At 47.0% G+C, this 15,733-nt stretch overlaps 1 protein-coding gene and 1 long non-coding RNA gene across 3 annotated transcripts in view; one reads left to right on the forward strand and one right to left on the reverse strand.

The window, feature by feature from the left end:
• Positions 1-5,715: 5,715 nt before the first annotated feature.
• LOC120382971 lies at positions 5,716-7,085 on the forward strand. Its single transcript, XR_005588302.1, has 2 exons — positions 5,716-5,893; positions 6,658-7,085. It is a non-coding gene; the product is annotated as an uncharacterized LOC120382971 (long non-coding RNA).
• A 4,623-nt stretch (positions 7,086-11,708) lies between these two features.
• Positions 11,709-15,733, reverse strand: part of PIK3R5 (phosphoinositide-3-kinase regulatory subunit 5) — a 99,055-nt gene continuing 95,030 nt past the window's right edge. For both annotated transcript variants that reach the window (XM_039501887.1, XM_039501888.1), the window contains exons 18-19: positions 15,066-15,178; positions 11,709-13,577 (exon numbers count right to left, since the gene is read on the reverse strand). In XM_039501887.1, the coding sequence (XP_039357821.1) occupies positions 13,430-13,577; positions 15,066-15,178 (261 nt within the window). In that variant the 3' untranslated portion in view covers positions 11,709-13,429. The remainder of the gene's footprint in view (positions 13,578-15,065; positions 15,179-15,733) is intronic.

The raw sequence follows: 15,733 nt of genomic DNA on the forward strand, positions 1-15,733 counted from the left end.
CAAGCAAATAGATTGTAGCTGCGCATTATTGTGATATTGTTTATGTCACAAGTGAAACATGGGTACAGAAGAAGGCTGAGGAGCAGTCGATTGATGTTTGCAATTCCCATCGTCTTCATCAGCTGCTCCATATTAAGTGGTAGGACAAGATCAGCCACATGGATATTCATAGCCAAAGCACCCTCCACACAGTGTGCCCGCCACAAAAAATGGCGCCCTCCACATGGTGACCTCACACATATGGTGGTCACGTGTGAGGTCTCACCATACATGCAAGTGTAGAATTGCATGTCTTACTAAAAATGTCATGGCTCGTCAGCCTTAAAGCAGACATCCAGCCTGGTTTCCTGTATACGAGTGCGGATAGGCCAAGATAGGAGAAACAATTCTGAGTAGAGCAGGTTGAAAATTTTACATAAGAACATAAGAATGGCCATACTGGGTCAGACCAATGGTCCAGGTAACCCAGTATCCTGTCTTCCGGCAGTGGCCAGTGCCAGAGGCTTCAGAGGGAATGAACAAAACAGGGCAATTATCAAGTGATCCATCCTCTGTTATCCACTCCCAGCTTCTGGCAGTCTCCACTGTAACATTTTTTCAACAGAAAATTACTTTCAACACAATGGAATTTTTCAGGAAAAATGTCCAATTTGATCAAAACCCAAAAATGTTGTTGTTTCATTTACTGAAAAATGAAACATTTCTGGATTGTGGGAGGTTGTGTTTTTTTTAAAAAAAGCCCCACCCCCAAAAATAAAATAAATGAATGAAAACAACAAACAGTGGAAAATGTTCTGCTGAAAATCTTTTTCAGGCAAAAAAAAAAAAAAAAATCCTACCTAGCGCTAGCTCTGAGCAGAGCATAGGGCTCCAGTCACATCACTCACACTGAGGTGAGTGAAAATGTCATGTTCTTTGAAAACTGGATGTACAAGAATTAAAAGCAGGAAACATGACTGCTCACCTACAGACCAATCAAAAGAGGGGCAATCCAAATGCATTGATAGGAATTGATCCAAAGAGGAAGATATTAGGTACAGAATTTCTGGTAAAGGAATGAGCAAGGCCTTTAAAGCAAAGATGGGGAACCTACAGACCCCCCCGTCTCATCCCTGAGCCTGCTCCCAAGCTCCTTGGCCCCAGCGCGGAGCCCCCTCCTGTACCCCAAACCCCTCATCCCAAGCCCCACCCGCACCCCCAGCTGGAGCCCTCACCCCCTCCAGCACCCCAACCCCCTGCCCCAGTCTGGAACCCCCTCCTTAACCCCTCATTTCTGGCCCCACCCCAGAGCCTAGGGGAAGCTCTGAGCATCTGTGCCCCCCCCCCATGGGGCTGTGTGGTCCACGACTGATTTTTTTCTGTGGATCAATGGCCCTTGATAGAAAAAAGGTGCCCCACACCTGCTTTAAAGCTTTTCACTCTAATCTCCAATCTTCCCAGCCCTGGTGAATTCAGTCACGGTTGATAACACACAATCACCTCCAGTTAACAAGCCACAAATGAAAGGAGATTAAGTAGCTCAAAGAGGGAGAGTACAGGTCTTGGCAATAACTTCCTTAAAGTGGGAGCTCTCAACCGAGAAGCAGAAAGGACCTTGTGTGGTTCTTGGGTCTGCTCTCCAGATACGCTTACATAAATCAAGAACTATATTTTTCAAGTGCTCTCATTGCAAACTCCACCTAGGATTCTTTTCACTGGGAATAAAGACTCTGCTCATGGTACTTACGTGATGATTATGGAGTGGAGTCAAATCCAACTTGCTCTCCAACTGGTTCTGCAAGAGATAAAATATGCAAAAAACTTGTTCTTTTACAGTAAGTCAGCTCAAGAGACACCCAGCGAGCAGCTTACCTGTGTTGGAACGGCCATTTTACAGTCTCTTTTCAGACTCTGAGTCACCAGCACTTTTGAGACACTGCCTGAGTTTCCATCCTGATGTATAAGACAGAGAAAGCTCAAGTTCATTGCTTAAAAATAGAGAGATTCCTACATGTGCTTGATCCGTCAGGCAAAGTGCATCCACAATGCTGCCCCTTGTGCCAGTTACATCCCCTAAAGATTGGTGCCTGCTGTGTTTAACAATACACAATTATACCTAGCTCTTACATAGTGTTTTTAATCAGTAGATCTCAAAGCACTTTACAAAGGCAGTCAATATTATTATCCTCATTTACTGAGTTACAGTGCAGTGAAATGACTCGCCCAAGATCACCCAACAGGCCAGTGGCAAAGACAGGAATAGCTCCCAGATCTAGTTTAAAATGATTTGATCTACCTCTCTTCGGGTCAAATCCTTCTCCAATTGGAATCAGAGGGTGGTCTGTTGCATCAGCTGAAAGGGCTCTAATGTCAGTGACAGTGGAACATACAATGCAGGGCCCAAAGTCGCTTCCAGTCGAGGCAAGAGTGTAGGCTCGCACATAACCTGGTACATTCATATCAGTCTTGTGAAAAATCCTCTTCTGACACATTTCCCATCAATGACCATGGCTGAAGGAGCTCACTTCAATATGTCACTGGACGACCCACTCAACATTTTTCAAATACATTTTTGTCAAATTATAGCTATTAAAAAAACTATTTTTTTTGCAAAAATTAGTTTGTTTTTTAAAGATATTTTGCAAAATGTTTTGTAATTTATTTTAACTTTTTCATATACTGGTTTTTCTTTTTATTCCTCCTCTTTCCTAGTTTCCCAGTCATTTGCAAGCATGAGGGGGAGAGAGAATTAATGATGGGAGAAGTTAAAAAAGAAAAGACATCAGTGGAAAGTAAAAAAAGGAGAAATGAAAAAAATATTTTTAAAAATTCACTCAAAAAAAATCAGGGAGTCAATGACAAAAGGTTCTTTTCAAGCCTCGTGCAACAAAATCAACTTTGAAATTCTTTTTTTTCTTTTTTTCTTTTTTTCCCAACCAGCTTCACTCACTGGCTATCAATGGCATCTCCTCACCACTAGTAATATGGGACAAACTAACCTGCATAGCAGGACGTACTAATTCTTTGGTGATGTCTCTCTCACAGAGGTGTAGTGTGCTTCACATACAGCTGGTGGGTCTGTGAGGATGTGCTGAGTGGGCGTTCAGCTTCACATCACACACCTCTGTAACATCCTGTGATGTTTACAAATTCTCTCCCTCCCCAAAAAAACAAATATGTGTGGTAGTGTGTGGAAAGGTTGAAGGGTCTCAAAAATTAAAGCATCGCACTAGCTGTATTTAAAAGGAGCTAATGATGTTAAAGAACCAGTATTTCTGAAACTGAATGACAGCAGCTTACAAGGCTGTTTGGATTTTTGTGTGTTGATTTTTTTTCCTTAGTGATCCAGGTCATTTGCTTTTCTGGCTTTTCCTATTTTATGGAGGATGAGGGTGTGAGCAAAGGGAATGTGGATCACACTTTATTAATAGTGCCCAAAGGGCTAATAAAAGACGGATAGAGATTTGGATCAATTGTTACAGAGTCCAACAGCTTGCTTATGTTATAACCCTCTTTATCACCTACGAGTTTATGTTTGTGGCATGCTTCTAAACATCGATTAATCTTTTCAACTATTGGTAAATGTACCCATAATATAAAGTGGGAAGAGGATTGGAAGTGAACGGGAGCACCGACCTGTTTGGAACGGCAAAGGTGTGTTATATATCAGCCTCCACTCCCAATCCATGTATCTGAATTACAGAGTGAGGGGAGGAGGGACTTGAACCCAACTCTCCCACATCAGCACCCTCACCACTGAGCTATAGAATCTCTCTTGCTCCACCCTCACCCTCCAATGAATATTTATTTACACAAAGTGGCACAGCTTCACCAGGCGAGACAGAGAGACCTGGCCAATTGGTTCGGGCCCTCACCTGCGAAGTGGGAGACGTTAATTCAAAACTCTGCCCCACATGAGGCCAAACAGGGCTTTGAAGCTGGGATTCCCACGTCCCTGGTGAGTGCCTTAAGCACTGGGCTAGGGAGCACAGGGGAGGGGTCCTTCACTCTCACTCCAGGAAAGGGTTCATTTTCCTCCGGGGCAGATTGGCAGAGGCCCTGGAGGTTTTTCGCCTTCCTCTGCAGCATGGGGCACAGGTCACTTTCTGGAGGATTCTCTGCAGCTTGAGGTCTTCAAACCGCAATTTGGGGACTTCAATAACTCAGACATAGGTTAGGGGTTTGTTATAGAAGTGGATGGGTGAGATTCTGTGGCCTGCATTGTGCAGGAGGTCAGACTAGATGATCATAATGGTCCCTTCTGACCTTAAAGTCTATGAGTCTATAAGTCTATGAGACTCCTGAGCAGAGATAGACACCTGCCTCTTGCCTGTCAGCCAGGTGCCTAAGCCTCAGATCAACAGTAGTTAGGTGCCTACCTTCCTCTACGACCGGGGAGACTGGCTGGATCCCCTGACGCTCGCTCGGCGGATGGGACTCTCCAGGCCTTGTACTCCCTGGCGCGTACTACAGGAGGTGAAGGCCGCTTTGCCGCCCGCTGCTCGGGCCTACCTCGACCGGGTCCTGCGTGAGGGCACGCCCCGCCCACCCCCCACCCCGAGCCCTCCGGACCTCTTCATCGGGCCCCTGCCCAGTGGACCCGACCGTCCCCACCCGCCCCTTCTCCGCAAGCTGGCTGCACGATCTGCAGCTGGTCCGTTTCCAAACCGCGCCAAGGAAGCAGCTCTACGCGCTCGTGCTCCACACCCTTCACTTCCTCACCCTCGTGTCCCGCCCCGACACCAAGTGGCGGGACCTCCTGCCACCTCTGGAGGGTGAGGAGCCCCGGTGGGCCAGCCTGTACTCCACCCTGGTCCCGAGGCCCGTCGGGGATATCGGTTGGCGGCTCCTCCACGGGGCCGTGAGCACGGGCGTGTACTTGGCGCGGTTTACCCCTGTCCCAGACACCTGCCCCTTCTGCAGCGTGAGGGAGACCCTGGCGCACGTTTACGTAGAGTGCGCCAGGCTGCAGCCCCTATACCGGCTCCTCACCAACATCCTGTTGCGTTTCTGGCTGCACTTTTCCCCTCACCTCCTTCTCCATGCACTCCCTATCCGTGGCCCCACAAAGTCGTGGGACCTCTTGGTCAACCTCCTCCTCGCCCTGGCTAAAATGGCCATCTACGTGACCAGGGAGAGGCGGTTGGCCAATGGAGACTCCTGCGACTGTGGGGCTTGTTTCCGATCCTTAGTCCGTTCACGTCTCCGGGCGGAGTTCCTCTGGGCGGTGTCCACTGGCTCCCTTGACGCCTTCGAGGAGCAGTGGGCGCTGTCCGGGGTTCTCTGCTCGGTGTCCCCGTCAGGCTCCCTTCTTATGACCCTTTGACCGCACTCCTGTCCCTGTTCTTTTATTAGTTGTCCCCCGCAATTAGTGGGTTTCTGAGGCCCTGTGGAACCTCCCCTTAGGCTGGGGGGGGAATCCGTTAGCATGGGGCGGGCTTTGCCCGCCCCGTTTCCCGGAAACCCAATAGATTCCACCATCTGGGACTGCACTCCACCCTTTTCCTCTATATTTCACTCCTGGCCAGCCCAGGCAGCTCCCCGCTCAGCATGCTGACTTCTGAGAATCCCTGGCGTAGGCACCTCTCTCTCCCCATGCCTTGGGTGCCTCACTCGGGGCTGAGGATTCCACTAGGTAGCAGGGCTCCTAGGAGCTAGGCATTGTGATGCCTGAGTCCCTTTGTGGATCTAGCCCTACAGGGCAGGCACTCTCTTGCTATATGCCTGCAGTGGGGCCTCGGGGACCACTGGAATCCAAGTAGTAAAGCAGTTACACAAGGGCTGTCTGAAGTAGGACTATCACCTCTTTTCACGGTGACGTGATGTCTCTGCATACACCGTCCAAAGTTACACAGCGGATAAAGTTCATGAGAGTTTTTCAGTTCTCATTACTATGGCTACGTTTTAGTCACAGGTACTTTTTGTAAAAGTCATGGACAGGTCACAGTCAGTAAACAAAAATTAACAGCCCGTGACCTGTCCATGACTTGTACTAGATACTCCTAAATCATGGGTGCTCTGGGGCAGGGGGTGGCCCAGGGGTGCCATGGGTGCTTGGGGGGATGGTGGCGTGCAGCCCGGGACCCCCACTGCTGTGTGGGTGTGGGTGGCACATGGACCAGGACTTCTGTTGCTGGGGAGGGGGTGTGGCGGCCCGAAATGACTGCTGCTGCAGGGGGGGGCAAGGGAGTACAGTGGCCCGAGACTGCCCTAGCAGCGGCCAGTGCAGCTAGCTGCTGCAGAAGTCACGGAGGTCCCAGAAAGTCCCAGAATCCATAACTTCTGTGACCTCTGTGACAGACTCGCAGCCTTGATTATGAGGATATGCCAGTCAAAGGCAGAGGTTCCAGCGGATTCTTTTAATGCTGCAGCCACCTGTAGATTGTTTACAACAGGAATGGATGTCACAAGCTATGACTCCTGACCAGGTCCACGATTACAATCGGGCTAGTCTAGTAGTAGCCAAAAAAATCCATTCCCCTCTGAGGACTGTTTGATGGTCTATGTGAAAAAGATTGGTAGCATCAGTCCACCCTCATCAGGGAGAGTCCTACTATGCCAAGTGCTAGTCTGGGCTCGTTCCAGACCTGGGCAAATATTGAAAAAGTGTTCCATGATAGTGTGAACGTTGAAATGATTTTGTTCCATCCGTGCTCCCAACCTGTGCTTTTCACATAGATTTCCAGTCAGCGTATTTACCGAGAGGCCCAGCGAATATCTGAGAATATTTGGGGAAAGCAAATGCTGAATTTCTAATCACGAGTATTCACACAGGAAACCTAATTCGAGAGTTTTGTTCTTCCAGAACCAAGCATGGCCCCAAGCCTTCCATGGGGTCCATCAATACGGGGGGTTTGCCATTGCAGGGTCAGGCCCCTCCTGAGCAGTAGGGCCCATCAGAACAGCTCCAGCTTCACCTATTGAATGCTCACCGCTGCAAAGGGGTGATGGAGAGATCTGGGTGAACAATGGACTTTGGGGGTCTTTCTGAAAAATGTAAAACAATTTTCATGTTGAGCCTTTTAGTAATGTTATTTTTTAAACAAAATTAAAGGAAATTTCAAAACTAAGGCATTTCAAACAAAATAAAACTAAAGATTTAATCACAACAGTGTCAAAATGCAACCTTTCATTTTGGGGGTTTTGTTTTGTTTTTCAACCAAACCAATTCAGTGAAACTGACATGAATTCACAAAATGTTTCAGTGTTGCCAAATCTGCATTTTTTTAAATAATTTGTTTTTGTTCCACCCAGCTCTAGTTACAGATCAGAATTATCCCCAGGAATTTCTCAGTATCTTAATTTCAAACAAATAATTTGAGAAAATGACAAATTGAGCACACAGTAAAAAGGTGAAGTTATGTCATGGGTTTATGAATTATTTGTACCAATTATGCATTAAAATCTAGTTAATTCTAATCCTGTAAACACAAACAATTAAACATTTAACATGGCTGGAAGTGCTGGGTCATTCTTCTGCTAATGGGCCTTACAGTTTAGAGCTGATTAAATATCTGCAAACAATTCCAGTACATTATTCCATGAAAAGCAGCAAAGCTCAGCTCCATAAAACGTAATCCTGCAGATTAGCCCTGTCAAACTAACACCATGGCTGGGGCACCATCTCCTGCACTCTCTCTAATAGGCAGAATTTACTTGAATGTTGCCCATTGTATCTTAAAACCACAAACCACCTTGTCTACAAGGAAGCAGAAAGAAAGTACAGAGGACATTTTGACCTTGTCACTTACGAGAACAACTTACCTAACAAGAGGAAGTGATCGGAAACATTACATTGAACAAACAAGTGGGCAACAAGAACCACCCACCACTGAGCCAATTCCCATTAACCTGGATGGCAGAAAAGCCTGACAACATCCTTTTATGCATGTTGCTCTGCCACCCAAATGACATGACAAACAGCTCCTGTACCATCTTGGTTTCCCCAGGTTCACTTATCCAAATCCTTACCTGGCAGATCCCTGCTTAGCTATAAGAGCTGATGAGATGCCCACAGGTGCTATGACTGAGCTTGCAGAATAGAAAGCAAACCCTCCCAATGCCAAGGTTTCACCACATTCTTGTTAAAAACTGCAACCCCTCCCTCCCATAGTCTGCACCCCATGTGTTAAAAGGGCAAGTGGAGCCTTGGCAAGGGCTTTTTTACAGCTGAAGGCCTACATGGTTTTGAACAGGATACTGGGCACAGCAGAAGGAGTATTACATCTATTTCTAAATGGTGATGGGCTGCGAGCTGGAGAGGGAAAGGAAGCTGTACGCAAGGTACAGGTACTAGTAGGAACTTCATTCACCAAGACCTTCTGCCTCAGGGCCAAAGAGTTGGGGTTTTTAAAAATTATTACTGAGCCAAGTTTTCCTGGAACTTCGTGGCTTATGGGCTTGTTTACAAAGGGAAAGTTACTGGCAGAGCTATATAATTATACCAGTATAGCTCTGCTCGTAATTTTCCCTGCGTACATGAGCCCTCAAAGTTCCTGTTTTTCAGCCTACTCTGAATGATGGGTATAATGGTACCCACCTGCGTGTTAAAAGTAATTTCTTCTTGCTAGCCAACTGGCAGGGCTACAATATGCTTTTATAGGTATAATTAGGTTGCTGTGTCCTGTAGGAAGGATGGTGTGTGTTTTAAAGGTGCTGCAGGCTCGAGTCAGACAAATCCTGGTTTACAAATGCCATTCAGGTGAACAGGCTGAAAGAAAAGGAATGGATAACTCAGCTATGGCACAAATTTGAGGAAGTTTATGGGCTTCAGTCCCACTAAGCAGCAGAAACTGAGAAGTTGAGATTTTCAAAGTGCAGGGAATTCAGGCCAAGTCTGCAACAGAAAGTTTTGTGGGTTAGGAGTGTGATATATGTATCTTTTTGATACATTACGGTAAGGGCAGAAGTTTCTAGTGTAGATGCAGTTATAGCACTATAAACATTCTTTTTATCCTGGCATAGGAACTGGCGTAAACTATACTGGCAAAAAGCACTCTCTTGCTGGTATAAGCTGCACTTACAATAGGAGGGTTTGCTGGTGTAGCTATACAGGAATTTTCTAGGGTAGACCTCACCTTAGTCCTTTTAATGGCAAATGTTCCTAAACCCCCAAGGAATGTAACTGTGCTTAGAGGATCAGAATTAGTCCAGGCTGAAAAATGGCAAGTATTTTCCATGGAAAGTTATAAATGAAACAAGAATTTTTCATTTTGTTTAAAAAAAAAAAAGTCGAACAAAAGTGTTCCATTTTGGTTTGGATTTAATTTTTTGTTTTGTTTCTTTTTTCCTTTCTCTCCCTTAAAAAGGAAAAAGGGGAGAAAGATGAGGAAAATGTTTTTAAAATAAACTGAAAAAAATTCAATTCATTTTTGAAAAATTAAAGAAAAAAGTGGAAGTATTTGTTTCCTTCAAAAGCCATTTTAATTAAAAATTGATAACATTTTCAACCAGCTCTGATCAGAATTAAAATAGTGCTCGGCGGCCAATTCCTAAAAGATTGTGTAAGCAGAATCAGGATGAGCTCTACCCTGACATCTGGTGGTGAATTATGGTGAGTGTAGAAAAGAGTTTCAGGCACTGATCATGTTTGCATAGGCACACCCACCCTGCCTAGCATAGACCACGGCAGCCTAAAATGGTCACTTTGACAGCTGTGGGATGCCCAATTTCTTTGTTATTGGGGCAGGAGGAATAAAGTGTTGTCACCCTGATTATGTGAACTATGAAACTGCCTTATGACAGAGAATCTCACCATCAAGTAAATAGCACTCGCTAGACAAGTGACATGGGTGCCAAAACCCAGTGAATTGAGAGAGGTTGGGGACTGGTGTGTGTACTTGATGGTATGGGCTCCCTTTGAGTGCCTGGAACGCTAATTGCACATCCTTCTCTTTTCACTGAGAGCTAATTTTGAATCCTTTAGGAGTCCATCTAGAGGCTGCTGATCTGAATTCATGTTGGGCCAATGGTGCACCAGCACCGGGGCTCCCCTACGACAAGCTGAAATCACTAAGAGCTAAGCTTACTGAGCTGAGATCACTGAGTGCTGTTAACTAGTGGGGGAGCCTGAAAATCTATCACTAAGCAGCTGGCAGAGCGGAACAGTTTGCAGCAGCCCACAGAACAGTGAGCGGAGTGGAGCGGTTTGTGGGGACGGCTGAAGCGGTTCACAGGTCGGCTGGAGGAGCAGCACAGCTGGTGGAGTGGAGCCAGTCGTGGTGAAGGCTGCAGCAGAACTCCACGGAGAGGCGGAGCAGTCGGCCCTGGCCCATGTAAGGTGCCCCTTAACACCCTGTGGGTGCCCCCCCCCCGTTTCCACCCAGGCTTGGGGGGTAAAACTCTGCAGATAAACTTTTGAACTCTGGGGTGGCACTGACCAGAGACAGAGACTTTTGGGTTGTTGGACTGTGCGGTGATTGGACTTAAGACCCTAAGGGGGAAAGGACAGTGCCAAATGTACTTGGAGGGGGGGTTTTTTGCTTATGGTTTATGTTATAATCCTGTTTGTGGTGTCTCTCCAACGTGATGCCGCATTGTTTCCCTCCTTTATTAAAAGGATTTTGCTACACTCGGACTCTGTGCTTGCAAGTGGGGAAGTATTGCCTCCTAGAGGCGCCCGGGGGGTGGTATGTAATTGTCCCAGGTCACTGGGTGGGGGCTCGAGCCGGTTTTGCATTGTGTTATTGAAACGGAACCCCTGGATACTGAACCCGGCCCTTGTTGCTGCCAACTCAGAGGGGCAGAAGGGTTACAATTGTTTATATATAAAGCTGTCACCTTCTCTTTGTTCAAGCTGTTCACAAAGAGATTGCATTTTTTTCCAAGCTTATTCACTGGAATTTAGCTGAAATGTCTGAAGGAACTGAAAAACATCTTGTTTTCTTGAATATCCCCAGAAAGGGAACACAAAAGGGTGTGGGTACACTTGAAACAATTAGTCATAATTATTTTTTAAAGTCTCATTTAATATTGGGGGGAGGCTATTTCCTTTTTTGTGGTTTTGGGTGGTGAGGGGAATATTGGCTAGAAAGGCACAGGCCAGAATGCAACATTTGCTAGGTGAAAAGAAAAGATATCCTGGGTACATAGGAGTTGTCCTAAACTTATCACAAGGTTACTAGAGCCTCTTACTCTATGCCAGTAGTTTTTTCTGCAAGGGGTAACACATCCTCTTTCTTGGATGTATCACAATGCAACCTGGTGTAACTTTATTTGTGGTCACAGGAGCAGCAAGACTTACAGCCCTGGAAAAAAATATCCCTTATTTATCTTGAAAACAAGAACAGTGCAAGAGTGGCTGCAGCGTATTTACAGAAGAAACACATAGACTGTGCTCTCTTGTGGAGACTTTACTTTTGTTCTTTCTCTTCTACCTGATGGGAAGCTATTTTAGACTTACTGTATACAGTCACTCTTTTTATGGAAAAGCATACGTAACTCAAATTAACACAGTGTGGATCTTCACTTCCCCTTAGTGGCTGGACTATATAAGTTTATGAGCCTGTCACTGTCCTCGAGTAATATGTCCAATACTTCAGCTCAAGCTGCAGAGGTTAATTATTTTTAGATCAAGGAGTCATGGGTTCAACCCATGCAAACCATCCAGCTACAGCCATCACTGCATTTGAAAGGATACAGCTCCAATGCCTCACATCATTCCCCTTTCAGGATCAGGAATTGCATGGCACACACCATGTTTTATTGAGTACACAAACTCTGCACTCACATTGCTCTTGAAATAAATCAATGTTTAATATTTTACAGTTCTCTTAAAAGTTCTTTGAACAATATTTTACAAATGATCACAGACACACCAACTTGCTGACGTCCAACATATATACAGTTCAACCTGAAACGAATTTCTATCATTTAAAAAAAAGCATTGCAGGCCCAAAATCCTTAATGGGGTTATACATTCCTAGAGTTTTGTGCTTGTTTTAATTTATCACAGGGAAATTCTTCTCTCCAATATTTTTGTGTGGCCAGTGAAAGCATCAGTGTTTACAATGTTAACGGGGCGAGATCTACTTAGCCATGTATGTCAAGATCACAGATTACACTGTTGTGACAGGATAAGGTGCAGCGATCCCCTTCTGGACTGGCAAAAGGGCGTTTTAGCCAGTGACTGAGCCCACCCTGGTGTTCGGAACCGCCTGCACCCATGTGAGGCAGCAGAAGCGTGCGTGCTTTGGCGTGCTAGTAACAGGGCAGTAAACCAACCAACACTAATAAATAGCTTTGCCGTGAAGAGTAGCAGACAAGGCTGTTCTACTTCCCGTTGCTTGTGTGGTCAGATTGCACCCACAGCCATTGCACCTTCCTGGCACCTTGAACTTAGAGCCTTTTAACAAGAAAGAAGGGAGTTAACTGTCTCCTGCTGGAGAGAGGGGTTCTCCCAGGGGGCTCAGCATCCTATAATCGCTGTGTCACTAGTGTTTTTGGCTCCAGGGCCTTCTTCAGCAAAGCTGTCTCTCTGGTATATTTAAACTTGACCCCACTCAATACCGTGGCCTCCCCAGTACTCGGCTCCCCCCCTCCCCCCGCCCTGAACTGTGAGTGCAATTCCATCAGCGCTATACATTCACCTCTCCAGGGTGTTTCGAACCCAGCATTCAGTGCAGGTAAGCTGGCCACGGGAGCATTAACTGAACAAGGGAGCTTGTGTGCCCCCCCAGAATTTGTGCTTTCCGAGACTTAGCAGGACACAGAGGTTGATCACTCTAGTGACCTAGCTTTACAGTAAATGTAACACGGTGCATAGACCAATGTATGCCCAGAAATTGCCTATTGCACTAGATCACTGGCAACCAAGCCATGATTTGCAAGCCACATTCAACTCCTCCTTGCCTTAAACGCAGCTCTCATCTTTGTGCCTGTAGGACAAATAAGCCCCGAAATAATTCAGAGTAAACTTGTCCCCTGATTCCAAAGAATTTGTAACATTAACAGAGATCTTCAAATTTGCTTTGGGTGAAGCATCATCAGGATATTGTCTGGAGGTTAGTTTGAAACTCTCCAGCTGTTTAAGGAGACTCATCTTTGTGTGTCCCCAAAACCGCCTATCACAGTCTCTCCAGTATCTACACTGGTTGCAAGTACAGCTGATCAGGAAAGTGGCACTCCTCTCCTTGCCCCACCCTGCTAATGGCAGCGCCATCTAGAGATGACAAGGAACTCACTTCCCTCCCAGAGGCCATGAACTGTGACAGCTACCAGAGCTTTGAACTGACCCCTCCATTTCTCAAGGGCATGCTAAACGCAGGCTGGGGGTAGCTCATCCATTGTACTAACGCTTCACGTTGCAAGATGGTTGGGTGCAGGAAGCTCTAGATCCCTGACCCAAGGGAGTGCAATACATTTCCTTTGGCAATTATCAGGATTGGCTGGAGGCATGTCTGGTCTGAGGCGGCATGGGGCCTGGGAGGTGACCCTGGCCTTGCTGGTTCTTCTACGGCAGTGCTCCGCTGAAGGTGGCGATGGGCAAGCACAGAAGAGAACAGAGCTCAGGCTGGTCTTGGGGGAAGTGATCCAAAGGGGATGTCCTCAGTGTGCAGGGTTCACAATCCCTGGGTTTGTAGCATGCGGAGACCTCGCACCTGCAGATCAAATGAGCAATGGGAATCACAGGGCTGGGACAGGCTGGGAGTGCAATAAGAACGTATGCCATGGAATTCAAGTTACAGGGACCATATGCGCCCTCAGAGAGGGGCCTGATTGGCAGAAGTGCTGAGCACCTGCCCAACCAACCCCTTTAAGGTTGTTCAGATTGGGGACCCAGAAGCAGAGGCATCCGAAATCCACAGGCACTTCTGAAAATGTACACCCTAAAAAAACCACACTACAAAACTTTTGCATTTTCCTTTTTCTTTTGCAGTCTCTGTATCACAGTTTTAAATGATCACCTTTGGATCTTGCAGCAATAAAGGAATTAAGAGAAGAGCTGGGGCATAAGTAGTTGAGGAAGAGCTTTGAGTAGCTCAAAAACTTGTCTCTCTCAGCAACAGAAATTGGTGCAGTAAAAGATCTTACCTCAATCACCTTGTCTCTCTAATATCCTGGGACTGACATGGCTACAACACTGCTTACAGTCCATTTAAATGTTCATAGATTCCATTCAATCATCTAGGCTGACCTCCTGCCCAACACAGGCCAGAGAATTTCACCCAGTTACCCTGGTATTGAGCCCAAGTGAAAATGCACTACTCTGTGTCATGTCATCCGATCTCATCCCTGGTAATACAGCTTGGTTCTCTCTGAGGAGGAGAAATATCCCACTGGAAATGATACCCTAGGCTATACTCACAGACAGACAGTCATTTGTCTTTTCCTTTTCCCCTCCACAACCTCCCCACTGAAGGGCATGTGGACTATCTGGGATGAGTGTACCAATACCAGGGCAGAATCCCTGCAAGGTTTGGAAGCTGTCTGCTCCGTTTATATGCTCAGCACAGTCACTAGTCACAGTATTTATTGTGCCTTGAATTCCCCTGGTGGACTGATTAGTCCTGCTGGAAGATCTCTTTCTGCTTGGAGATCCTTGACTGCACTGTACCCCTAGGTGGGTGACTGAACGTTAGGAACTGGAGATCTTATTTCAAACCTTCAACCTCTTGGTAAAAGTTCAGTCTCCCAGTGGTTCCAGCCTGGAGCAGAATTGGAGAGAGGCAGCAGAAGGACTAAGATCTATTGGTAACAGCAGGAACCTTGGTGCTGAATCCATCCTGGGACAGAGGACTGAGGTTCCGCTCCTGCTTGGCTGTATTAGTTGTACCCACATCTGCACATGGCTGTCGTGATCTGAATGATACTGTGGCTCCTGCCAGGGCTCATGATCTGCAGCGTTGCTATGCAGTGCAGAGCGCCATTTAGGCCATCTAGCCCCTCGAATGCATGTTTACTGGAGCGTTGGCCACTGACAGTCCACACAGGTTCAGAAGTGTAAGCAGCATGTTTGGGTCTGGGAGGCCTGGCGGGTTAGTCCCCTCAGGGCTCACGTGACTCGTTGGGGGCACCTTACCCTACAGCACATGTCCCCAGGGGTAGGCTGGCCACAGCCGCAGAGAGACATACTGGCCATTTCCTACCTTGTGACGCTCTGCAGGATTTTCTGCTCATCCTGATCCAGGCACACAGCGAAGGAACAGTTGACCCCAATGATCTGGACCTTGTCCGCTTTTATCTGGGACACGCTGATCTGCTGCGAGAGACAGAGAGAAACATCGCGAGTCAGGCTCGGAACGCTCTCCAGCCAGCACAGCTTGGCCTTGTGGCGTGTGCAGCCAGGGGCCAGGATCCCATTCACTGTATGCTGCATCTTCTAGGGTCTGTCTACACTCAGAGCTTGCCTAGACGTACTCGGGCTAGGTCTCCTCGAGCTAGTGGTGTAGCCACGGCAGCTCAGGCAGCAGCGAGCAGCGTCACAGGCTCACTGTGCCAAACACAAACCCGCCTGAAACCGGTAGGTATGCACTGGGGTGGCTAGCCCATGCCACTGCTCACTGTGGCCCTGCTACCCACGATGAGCGCTAACCCGAGTACGTCTCTGCAAGTTGGGACTCTCAGCCCCAGCTCCAAATGTAGACATGGCCTTAGTGTTAGGGCCTGGCCCGGGGAGGGGCAGGGCTATGAGGCAATTCGAGAGGGAGGATTTCACGGGGCAAGAGACTCACCCTGGACGTGCACGTACGCATGGAGACATTTGTCTTCCTTACTCTAAAATAACACACTAGACGGGGTGTCCATGTTGGTGTAA

This window comes from Mauremys reevesii, linkage group 15 (genome assembly GCF_016161935.1).
Source record: "Mauremys reevesii isolate NIE-2019 linkage group 15, ASM1616193v1, whole genome shotgun sequence".
Taxonomy (NCBI): domain Eukaryota; kingdom Metazoa; phylum Chordata; order Testudines; family Geoemydidae; genus Mauremys; species Mauremys reevesii.